This window comes from Rhinoraja longicauda, chromosome 1 (genome assembly GCF_053455715.1).
Source record: "Rhinoraja longicauda isolate Sanriku21f chromosome 1, sRhiLon1.1, whole genome shotgun sequence".
Taxonomy (NCBI): domain Eukaryota; kingdom Metazoa; phylum Chordata; class Chondrichthyes; order Rajiformes; family Arhynchobatidae; genus Rhinoraja; species Rhinoraja longicauda.
The window spans coordinates 128594144-128606949 of NC_135953.1; the positions used below are offsets into that span (position 1 = coordinate 128594144).

At 42.1% G+C, this 12806-nt stretch overlaps 1 protein-coding gene across 1 annotated transcript in view; it reads left to right on the plus strand.

The window, feature by feature from the left end:
* Positions 1-12806, plus strand: part of glrbb (glycine receptor, beta b) — a 122472-nt gene that overhangs the window by 76205 nt on the left and 33461 nt on the right. The window contains exon 8 of the mRNA XM_078406513.1: positions 9618-9770. Coding sequence (XP_078262639.1) covers positions 9618-9770 — 153 coding nt within the window. The remainder of the gene's footprint in view (positions 1-9617; positions 9771-12806) is intronic.

The window sequence follows — 12806 nt, forward strand, 5'->3', positions numbered from 1 at the left end:
CCAACATGTCCGAGCTACCACTAATCCCACCTTAAACGTTGGGATAGTCCCTGGCTCAACTACCTCCTCTGGCAGCTTGTTCCATACACCCAACACCCCTTGTGTGAAAAAATTACCCCTCAGATTTCTATTAAATCTTTTCCCCTTCACCTTAAACCTCGGGTCCTCGATTCACCTACTCTGGGCAAGAGACTCTGTGCATCTACCTGATCTATTCCTCTCATGATTTTATACACTATAGATAATCAGGATCTCTTTTTACCACGACGTGTGAAAAATTGCACAGCTATGTGCAATTTTTTTTTAAACAAGAAGGGTCTCGGCCCGAAACGTCACCCATTTCTTCTCTTCAGAGATGCTGCCTGTCCCGTTGAGTTACTCCAGCATTTTGTGTCTACCTTTGATTTAAACCAGCATCTGCAGCTCTTTCCTACACAGAAATCTAATCTTGCCAGTTATCGTTCATTTATTCTACTGAAAATTATCAGCATAGCTATGGAAAGATTTGTTAAAAGTATGCCTCTTGATAACTCACTTGCTAATAACCAGCACACTGGTGCCTTATTTGGATTTTAATGAGAACATTCTCCTTCAGATGATATCACAGCCATGAGCATTCATAGCAAGAGGATTTGAGTATAGGAGCAGGGAGGTTCTGCTGCAGTTGTACAGGGCCTTGGTGAGACCGCACCTGGAGTATTGTGTACAGTTTTGGCCTCCTAATCTGAGGAAAGCCATTCTAGTCTTAGAGGGAGTACAGAGAAGGTTCACCAGATTGATCCCTGGGATGGCAGGACTTTCATATGAAGAAAGACTGGATAGACTAGGCTTATACTCGCTGGAATTTAGAAGACTGAGGGGGGATGTTATTGAAACATATAAAATTCTTAAGGGGTTGGAGAGGCTAGATGCGGGAAGATTGTTCCCGATGTTGGGGAAGTCCAGAACCAGGGGTCACAGCTTAAGGATAAGGGGGAAGTCTTTTAGGACCGAGATGAGAAAACATTTCTTCACACAGAGAGTGGTGAGTCTGTGGAATTCTCTGCCACAGAAGGTAGTTGAGGCCAGTTCATTGGCAATATTTAAGAGGGAGTTAGATGTGGCCCTTATGGCCAAAGGGATCAGGGGGTATGGAGAGAAGGCAGGTGCAGGTTACTGAGCTGGATGATCAGCCATGATCATATTGAATGGCGGTGCAGGCTCGAAGGGCCGAATGGCCTACTCCTGCACCTATTTTCTATGTTTCTATGATCCAAATCAACAATTTGTAGACATTGGGTATGCAAGCAAAGAATTTCACTGTGCCAAGTCACATGTGACAATGAAGTATTCCACTCCATTCCATTCCAATTCCAGAGGCAAGATGAGGTGAGAGTGACTTCCCCTGAGATCAAGGCATTATTTGACCCTTATTGAGAACCCTGGTTAAAATGAAGTTAATAGACATCATGGGGATCACAGGGCAGTAGATGGAATCATATATCTCACAATCGAAGAGGATTGTCATTGTGTAGGCAAATGATCTAAACTCCAGGATATTGCTGCCTGGAATCCTTAGACAGTGTCCTAGGCCTAAACCTCTTCAAATGTGGATGTATGCTGATACATCCACATTTGAAGAGGTTTAATCCTAGTACACTGCTTAAGGAATTCATGCTGCAATATCCTGGGGTTGAGATGCTGATGAAGGGAAAATGTTCAATTCCATTTGAAATTGTTATCCAAATGAAGCAGTCAATCCTTGCCTGCAGAAAGACATTGGCCACATTCAGGCATGGGGTTATAAAGGAAGGAGTAGCATTCACATCACAAAAGTGCCATTCGACGATCAACATGAAGAGAGAGTCTCACCACTCTGCTTGACATACAATGGCGTTACCTTTGCCGAGTCCCGACTACCAACATCCTGGAGCTCACCATAGATTTGAATGTCTTCTGAGTCAGCCACACAAATACTGTGGCTACAAGAGCAGGTCAGAGGTTGGATATTCTGTGGTGGGTGACAACCCAAAGCCCCTCCACCAACTACAAGGCGCAAGTCAGGCATATGATTGAATACCCACCACGTGCACAATGATTGTAGCTCCAGAACAAAGCAAACCGCTTGTTTGGCACCTCGGGCATTGGGAAAGAGCGGGGGAGGGATTTGGAGAAGATGAGGGATCTTGGAGGATATAGATGGCTGAAGACTGGGAAGACAGTTGGATTAACTTGCATTTATTTCAATGTGAGAGGACTGACAAGCAAGGCCAATGAATTCAGGATGTGACATTATTGTCATTACGGAAATCTGGCTGAAGGATCAGGCTAAATCTGGTAGCTTCATATTCCATTTATTACAGTCGACATATAGGTGAAGGTAAGGGAGGTGGAGGACTTTCCTTATTGATTAAGGAGAACGTCATGCTAGTAACCCAATATGTCATTACTGAAGATTGTCCAGTGAGGTTATATGGGTAGAGCTGACAAATAAAAAGGGGATGATCATCTTGTTGGTTTTGCATTCTCGGCCCCAGATAGTCAATGGGAATTAGAGGAACAAATATCCCAAGAAATTGCAGACTGCTGCCAGGCTAATAGGTTTGTCATAGACGGGGATTTTAACTTTCCCAATAGAGACTGGTACTGCCAAAGTCCCAAAGCTTTAGATAGGGTAGAATTTGCCAAATGTGTTCTGGAGAGTTACCTCAGGCAATATGTAAAGGGCCGTTCAAGGGAGAAGGAAAAGCTTGACCTGTTCTAAGGTAATTGGGAGAGATAAGTGACTAAATTGTCAGCGGTGTGCATCTTTTGGGACCAGGTAAAACAGTTCTATTGGCTTTAAAATAGTTGTGGATAAGGACTGGGCTGGTCCACAGGCTAGCATTCTAAAATGGGGCAGGGGAAAGATAAAGAGTGTGCAATATTCTTAGGAGCCAGTTTTCTCAAGTGTTTCGCTCTCCTATGATCTCTCACTGTAGAGTTCTGTGTCTGCATATGTCACCACTGTTTTGCCACAAAATACAGCTCAAGCTGCCTGCATGTGCGATGTGAATGATTCATATGTCTTGCGATATGCTGGAGTTGCCAATTTCTTTTCCATCCCAATGAGTGTTACAGCATTGAAACCCCCTGTGAGTTTGTACTTGTACTTGCAGCTTGTTTGACAATTTACTGATTTGCACTGTGGTCTTTGCTTTAGTTTTGATATAAAACTTGGTTGGCGTAGTTCAAGAACAGGCCCTTCTGTTCCGCAGTTGGAAGCAGATGTTTGAAGAAATCCTTCTCTTTCTTTCATTCGACCTGTGGGAATGTGCGTTCACTTGTGCATTTGTGCCTCACTGTTGTCTTGCTGCGTGAATTGCAGTCCAGCTCAGTATAACTTGCAGTTCCTCATACTTGAAACATCACAGTGGTTTGAAACGCCGTACATCCTCGCATCTCTTCACACTTTCTCAATCCAGAAGATCTAGATGGTTCACTGCATGCCGCATTATGCAAGGTCCTCACACTGCCGGAAGCAACAGGACTGACCCGTGCATGCTCACCTTAGGACTTCAAAAACTTCTAAACCCAGACAACATCTCAGCAAAGGATCTGAACGGCTGAAGTAAATTTGCAGAAAACTCTGCTTTAAGTGTTTAATGTCAGGAGGTCACATTATTGGCTTTCATGCTGATTACAAGATGCAACGATTGAAAGCTCCATATGTAATGGCAAGGCATTATAGTCAATCAAGGCAAGGACTAGTGCAACAGATTGTCATGGAAAAAAAGTAGGCGCAGTGCTGGAAGACATAGAGGAAAGAACACTGTTTATGTGTTCACAGGAGTCCAATATTTTCTTCATGAATGACAAAAGTAAAGTTAGAATTATGGACAACCTTGATGGGTATGTTGGTGTCAAAGGAATGGTCTCTTTTCATCTGCAGTTGTCTCTGAGCAACTTATTACTCCTCTTTGTCCTCCTGCCGTCTCCTTCCTACTATATCCCTCACTCTGGCCGCATTTTACTCCACTCTGTCTTCTCATCTGACAATCCTTGGTCTCCTTTCACCTCTGGTCTTTTCCACCTGCTCCATCTGCCATTCACCACCCCCCCCCCCCCCCCCCCCCCGCCTCTTCTTCACCTGCATTACCTATCTTTTGCCAGCCTTTGTCCCACCCCTACGTCTCTTTTCCAACTTTCCAACCTGCACCCATCCCCCGCCCTCCCTTACCCCATCAGTCTCAAGAAGAACTGGCCATCTGACCTGCTGTATTCCTCCAGCACTTTGTATTTTGCTCTTCTTATTACTAACTCTTCAAAGACATTTCTCTGCCTCCCTTTCTATTGAAGGTTGCTGTCACAGGGTTGCTGTCTTTGTTCATTACATGTTGCCAATTCTGTATGTAACCTATTACTAACAAGTAAATGGGCTTGGTATAAGTGTAAATTGTCCCTAGTGTGTCGGGTAGTGTTAATGTGCGGGGATCGCTGGTTGGTGCAGATCAAAGGGCCTGTTTCCTCGCTGTAGCTCTAAACTAAACTAAAAGCTAAACTAATATGGCAGGCATTAATTACAATCAAATAAATCTTTCTAGTTGTGATTAACAACTACTGGATGGAAGTCTCATTCCTTTATAAACATTCCTTTATAATTCCTTTTTCCTTTTATAAATCTACCAAGTCGTAAACCAATCTTCCAGTTCCATTTTAATTTTGTTTTTGCACCTGATGTGACATTGATTTCAGCAACTCCAATTTACAATTCTTGTCTCAGTCATTACACTATCAATTTCATGGTCCTTCAACCTGATTGGTCAAGGAGATAACCTTTTGGGTGATTTGTTTGCTGAGGTCTCAGATCCTCCGTTCCTTTGGTGAACTATTAGCAGCTAACACTTTCAGCAAGTTAATCATTTAAAATAAAACAAGGTATAATGAAGGACACTCAGCTTTGAAATGTCACCGGAATGTGACTCCCTTGAGCAGACTTTCCACGAAAGTAACGAGAGCATTAATGAGGAAAACTGAAAGAATCAACATAGATTTTTGCAAGGTCTCACATGGCAGATTGATCAGAAAAAATAAATATTCCAAAGGATCTAAAGAAAACACCAAGTGAATGCCTAATTGGCTCAGTGGCAGACGGGAAAATGTAATGCTTGACAGACATTTTGTGTATGGAAGCCTGTATGAAATGGGGCTCCACAGCTTTGGTGTTCGGTCCCCTTTTGATATATTATTTTGCAATAATGTCAACTTGAATTTAGGTCTCAGTCAGAAGTTTGCAGGTAAAGCAAAACTGGCAGCGCGGTTGAAAGAGGGGAAGAAAGTCATTGAATCCATGAAAGCTTTAGTGGTGAATGGACAAATGGAATTTAGTTCAAAGAGATGTGGTGTAATGAATATGGGGAGAGAAAACAAGTTACGGCAATACATCACAAATCCCAGGAGAAGAAAAGGAGACTTAGAGTGTGTATCCTAGATCTCTGAAGTGGTGAAGTAGAAATATGGGAACTTGCCTTTATCGACTACAGCATAGAACTAACAAACATTGAGATTGCGTTTGATCCACAAATTAATTGTCAGACCAGGACAAGAGTATTGGCAGTAAAGAATGTTGTAGAGATTTATAAGAATGATGGTAGGGCTGAAAAAATTTGGTGATGCAAAAAAAATTAATGATTTGTAATTGTTTTCATTGGAACAGTAGAGTGATTTAATTGGTAAATAAAGTTAAAATAAATCCAATAATAGATCCAGAGAGGGCAAACAGAAAGGTTATATTACTCTAGGTAGGCACAAGGAACTGCAGATGTAAGTTTGCCCGAAAAGACAAGATGCAGGAGTATCTGAACGATCAGGCAACATCTCAGGAGAACAGAGATAGGGAATGTTTTGGGTCAATGGTTTAATAGTTCATTGATGCTTTCATTGTCATGTGTGCGAAGTGCTAATGCACAGTGAATTTATTTTCTTTCAAACAGTCCGGTACACATACTCCAGGGGATGGGAAAGGGTCGGGAACCTTCTCCAGACCATCTTCTTCATTACTCTTGGGCAGGTCAAAAATAAGGGTTGATTTATAGAAGAGCAAGAGGAAAAATTTATGGATAGGAAAGGTTTAGAGGGATAAGGGCCAAACTTGGGCAGGTGGGACTAGTGTAGATGGGGCACCGTGGTTGCCATGGGCAAGCTGGGCCGAAGGGCCTGTTTCCATGACTATGGTCCTTCAATGGTCCATGACTATGGTCCTTGTACGACTCCATGACTATGACTCTATGGCATACAAAGAGTGGGTGTCTGCAACAGTGACTGTAAGAGTGTGTGCGGAGGCAGATGGATGGTAGTGGAGACAGATACTGTATATTAGTGGCATATAAGAGGTTTGTAGATAGGCACATGGATATGCAGGGAAAGGAGGGATATGGATCAGGTGCAAGCAGAGAGAATAGGTTAACTTGGCATGGACATTGTGGGCAGAAGGCCCTGTACCTCCTCTCTACTGTTCTATCACCTATGTGATAGAGACAGAAACAAACTGTATTCAATAAGTGATGACCGAGCATGGACATTGCCGAAACTGACAGGGTTGTAGTCTTGAGCTAGGAATTGGAATTAGCCTAAGTAAATCCTTTAGTGTCTGTATGGACAAAATGGATTGGATACCTTTCTGTGATTCTCTAATGGTCATGCATAAAACAGAAACATCCAAGTAATTTACGCTCCAAGATAACGGTGAGGCACAAATGCACAAAGGACCACACATTCCATAGGTCGAATGAAAGAAGGAGGTGGATTTCTTCGAGCATGCAAATTTGAGTCAAACAGCTCCCATCAAATAATGTGTACAGTAAATTGCGATCCAATATTTAGTTACTCACTCTACTTCCCTTATACTCACTGAGGTACTTCAAATGCTGGAAAAGGGGATTGACAAAGGATTGACCATGTTATTCCATGACCAAATTAATCAGCTTGTACATTAAGTACAGTCATGGGTTGCACATTTCTTTTGCAGTATGAGGGGGCGTTTTTAAATGCGAGTGTGTCTTTTCTTCATCTTTGGAGAATTGTGAGGTCTTTTCACCACCTTTGATGCATTTAATGCCTCTGTCTCTAATTTAGAGAATTTCAGAGTCTAAGTAATTCTTCCTCGACCTTAAGTGCACCACATCTTATTCTGAAACAATTCCCCCTTGTTCAAGATCCCGGCACTATGGAAAACATCTTCATCAAGTAACCCGCGCTGTTTTCAAAAGCAGCAGAAGTAACTGCAGTATATTTGGTAGATGGTACACTAGATTTTAGAGATACAGCGCGGAAACAGGCCCTTCGGCCCACCAGACCCGCACCGCCCAGCGATCCCCACACATTAACACTATCCGACACACACTAGGGACAAGTTTTTACATTTGCCCAGCCAATTAACCTACATACCTGTACGTCTTTGGAGTGCGGGAGGAAACCGAAGATCTCGGAGAAAACCCACGCAGGTCACGGGGAGAACGTACAAACTCCATACAGACGGCGCCCGTAGTCAGGATCGAACCTGAGTCTCCGGCGCTGTATTCGCTGTAAGGCAGCAACTCTACCGCTGCGCCACTGTGCCGCATCTTCTACCAATGAAAGGGGTATTTTGGTTGGTGGATGGTTGCCAGTCAGGATAATACCAGGCTTCTTGAGAGTTATTGGACCTGCACTCATTCAATCAAATGATTAGTATTCTGTCACACAACTCTCATGTGCCTTGTATCTACTACTTCCATGCTTATGAGACCCGCACATGGTCCATCCCCACAAATTAACAGCAGTGTTACAGCGCAAAAGGAGGCCATTTGGCATGTCAATTCTAAACCAGCACTGCACAAGTACAATGAAAATAATGACACTGGCCTTCTTAAGATGAGATTTCTGCTTCCTTGCACCTATCAGACAATGTTCTGCAAATTTATAATTTGTAGGGTATTTAGCATGTTGCACTACCCGAGAACTTTAAGCAATTCAGCCAAAAACTGGTATTGAGCCCAAAAGAAAGAGAGCAGCAAGAGTTAAAATTGTATAAGCATCTGCTCAGTGGCAGCAGAATGAGGATCTGGGACCACCTGCTGGAACATCATGACCATGTGGCTCATCATAACATATGATGAGCGTTTGACAGCACTGGGCCTGTACTCGCTGGAGTTTAGAAGAATGAGGGGGGACCTAATTGAAGAGTATCGAATAGTGAAAGGCTTGGATAGAGTGGATGTGGAGAGGATGTTTCCACTGGTGGGAGAGTAGGACTAAAGATCATAGCCTTAGAATTAAAGGACGTTCTTTTAGGAAGGAGGTAAGGAGTAAATTCTTTCATCAGAAGTTGGTCAATCTGTGGAATTATTTGCCATAAAAGGCTGTGGAGGTCAAGTCAGTGGATATTTTTAAGGCAGCGATTCTTGATTACGTATAAGATTATTAAGGGGTTGGACACGTTAGAGGCAGGAAACATGTTCCCAATGTTTAAGAATAAGGGGTAGGCCATTTAGAACTGAGATGAGGAAAAACTTTTTTAGTCAGAGTTGTGAATCTGTGGAATTCTCTGCCTCAGAAGGCAGTGGAGGCAGTGGAGGCCAATTCTCTGAATGCATTCAAGGGAGAGCTGGATAGAGCTCTTAAGGATAGCGGAGTCAGGGGGTATGGGGAGAAGGCAGGAATGGGGTACTGATTGAGAATGATCAGCCATGATCACATTGAATGGCGGTGCTGGCTCGAAGGGCTGAATGGCCTCCTCCTGCACCTATTGTCTATTGTCTATTGATTAGTACAGGTGTCAGACGTTATGGGGAATAGGCAGGATAATGGGTTAGGAGGGAGAGATAGATCAGCCACAATTGAATGGTGGAGTGACTTAATGGGCCGAATGGCCTAATTCTTCTCCTATCAGTTATGATCTTATGATCATTAAATGAAAACCATATCTAAATGAACGGTGCAGCCAAGAATTCCACTTGAGCACAGCACATAACAGTTATCCATCATTTTATGTTTTTACTGGATTGGACGTACCAGGGACATCGTTCATGTTGTTCATAACAATATTTCGACAAGATAAAGCTTTCTTATCTATTGTTAGATAATTTTAATTAATTCAGTAACCTATTGGAAATGAGGAAATAAAGAGTTGTTATGATTGTTAATTTTGTATTTCACAGTACAAAGGAAACATAACATAACTACTCTTTATAGCCAACAGCCAATTGGGCCCCTCCCCCCCCCAAAAAAAATTAAAATACTCAAAAATAAAGTACACTTAAAGTGGTGGAAATATACACAACCATAACATCCCTCAAGAAAACCAGGATATGATTACATTGAATGAAACGTATAAAATCAATTACTGTCTTTTGTGCTTATTAAGTTCAATTAACAGGGGAGTTATCCAGTCACCTCCAATTTAACCTTTTTATTGTTGATTCCCCCAATAAAATAAAACAGTGAATATTTTGTTATAACTTTGTTCAAATGTGAAAGCAATAGGATAGAATTCACTGCCTGGAAAACTGATTTTCTAAATGTACAAATTGTAGCATTTCTATTAAATGTCTCTTTTTTATTTTAAATGGTATTGTAATTATAAATAATTCTCAAAATTGTGCTTTGTTTTTATTTTGAAGGTTATTACACATGTGTGGAAGTGATTTTTACATTAAGAAGACAGGTTGGATATTACATGATGGGTATTTACGCTCCTACTCTTTTGATTGTCGTCCTTTCTTGGCTGTCATTTTGGATAAACCCTGATGCCAGTGCTGCAAGAGTGCCTTTAGGTAAATGACTGAAATGAGTGTTAATGTAGAAAGTAGTTGCACTGTCCTTTCCATGCCACAGACACATGTGCCATTGTATATTTGTTCACAGAAAAGGTCAATAGACAATAGACAATAGACAATAGGTGCAGGAGTAGGCCTTTCGGCCCTTCGAGCCAGCACCGCCATTCAATGTGATCATGGCTGATCATTCTCAATCAGTACCCCGTTCCTGCCTTCACCCCATACCCCCTGACTCCGCTATCCTTAAGAGCTCTATCTAGCTCTCTCTTGAAAGCATTCAGAGAACTGACCTCCACTGCCTTCTGAGGCAGAGAATTCCACAGATTTACAACTCTCTGACTGAAAAGGTTTTTCCTCATCTCTGTTCTAAATGGCCTACCCCTTATTCTTAAACTATGGCCACTGGTCCTGGACTCCCCCAACATTGGGAACATGTTTCCTGCCTCTAACGTGTCCAACCCCTTAATAATCATATGTTTCAATAAGATCCCCTCTCATCCTTCTAAATTCCAGTGTATACAAGCCTAGTCGCTCCAGTCTTTCAACATACGACAGTCCCGCCATAACGGGAATTGACCAAGTAAACCCACGCTGCACGCCCTCAATAGCAAGAATATCCTTCTGCAAATTTGGAGACCAAAACTGCACACAGTACTCCAGGTGCAGTCTCACTAGAGCCCTGTACAACTGTAGAAGGACCTCTTTGCACCTATACTCAACTCCTCTTGTTATGAAGACCAACATTCCATTGGCTTTGTTCACTGCCTGCTGTACGTCCATTCCTTCTCTCCCGAGATGCTGCCTGACCTGCTGAGTTACTCCAGCATTTTGTGAATAAATCGATTTGTACCAGCATCTGCAGTTATTTTCTTATGCTTCCTTTCAGTGACTGGTGCACTAGGACACCCAGATCTCGTTTTTCCTAACTTGACACCATTCAGATAATAATCTGCCTTCCTATTCTTACCACCAAAGTGGATAATCTCACACTTATCCACATTAAACTGTATCTGCCATGCATCCGCCCACTCACACAGACTGTCCAAGTCACCCTGCAACCTCATAGCATCTTCCTCACAGTTCACACTGCCACCCAGCTTTGTGTCATCTTCAAATTTGCTAATGTTACTTTTAATCCCTTCATCCAAGTTATTAATGTATATTGTAAATTGCTGCGGTCCCAGCACCAAGCCTTGCGGTACCCCACTAGTCACTGCTTGCCATTCTGAAAGGGACCCATTTATCCCCACTCTTTGCTTTCTATCTGCCAACCAATTTTCTATCCATGTCAGTACCCTACCCCCAATACCATGTGCTCTAATTTTGCACACTAATCTCCTATGTGGGACCTTGTCGAAAGCTTTCTGAAAGTCGAGGTACACCACATCCACCGGCTCACCCCTGTCCATTTTCCTAGTTACATCCTCAAAAAACTCCAGAAGATTAGTCAAGCATGATTTCCCCTTCGTAAATCCATGCTGACTCGGAACGATCCTGTTACTGCTATCCAAATGCTCCACAATTTCGTCTTTTATAATTGACTCCAGCATCTTCCCCACCACTGATGTCAGACTAACTGGTCTATAATTTCCTGTTTTCTCTCTCCCTCCTTTATTAAAAAGTGGGATAACATTAGGTACCCTCCAATCCACAGGAACTGATCCTGAATCTATAGAACATTGGAAAATGGTCGCCAATGCGTCCATGATTTCTAGAGCCACCTTCTTAAGTACCCTGGGATGCAGACCATCAGGCCCTGGGGATTTATCAGCCTTCATTCCCATCAGTCTACCCAACCATTTCCTGCCTAATGTGAATTTCCTTCAGTTCCACCGTCACCTTAGGATCTCTGGCCACTAGAACATCTGGGAGATTGTTTGTATCTTCCTTAGTGATGGCAGATCATAGCAGATTGTTTTGGTATATTGGATGTTGCAAAAAAAAATAAGGCTAAGGTAAAACTATTAACCAGCAACCCTCTTATTTATGGACATTGCAAATTCACAGTCATTTTTTAAAAAAATTGTGGATGATGGAGGATTATTTTAAATGCTTACCATAACCTATCACTGTCCCCCCCAAACAATGTGTTATTAATCGCAGAATCGTTGCAAGTGAATGAATAATTTAAGGGCGGCATAGTTGCTGTGTTACAGGACCCAGAGGCCATGTAAATCCTGACCACGGGTGATGTCTGAATTCTTTGTATCCTTTGGGTACCTTGGTTTCTTCCCATATTCCAAAGACGTGCAGGTTGTTAGGTTAATTGACCTCTGCAAATTGTGAATTGTCCCTAGTGTGTAGGATAGAACGAGTTAATGGGCGATTGTTGGCACAAACTCGGTGGGCCGAAGGGCCTGCTTCCACACGGTGTCTCAAACGAAATGAAATACGGCACTTATCAGGCCTTTAGCTATCTCTCTCCCTGACTCTCTGATCACAGCAGCATATCTTGTGGTCTATAGATCATGTAGGAATCAGAAGCAGGAATAGGCCTTATATCTGCTTGAATCTGTTCCGCCGTTTGGTAAGAGCATGGGTGACCTTATACTTCAGTGTCATTTTCCCACACTTCATTACCATAATTTTTTTTTTTAAACGTCCAGTGCGCATCAAGTCAAATTGGGAATACCAGAAGGAGTTGTCTGGGTTCTTGAACATGGCACTTTAATTGAGAACAGACAGCATAAGATATAATAAGTAGGGAACATCGGCTAATTATAGTTGGGGGGATTGTAATTTTGATCGCATATTAGTGGTAATTATTACTGAATTCTCTATTACTCTATTATAATACACTATTACTGAAGTAATGTTTATTACATGCTATTCAGTTGTTTTGCTCCATAATCTGCATACATGTTTTGAATGCAGATATATGTTGATTCTGAGAAATGTTATGTGGTAAAATGTTACGTTGTTAAAAGCGAGATAAGGTACATTTGGGAGCATAAACCCTTTTATTTGATGACAACTACTACTGGCTAAAAGATAAATAACTTTGATTATTAATTCCCATTTGAGATTTGTATT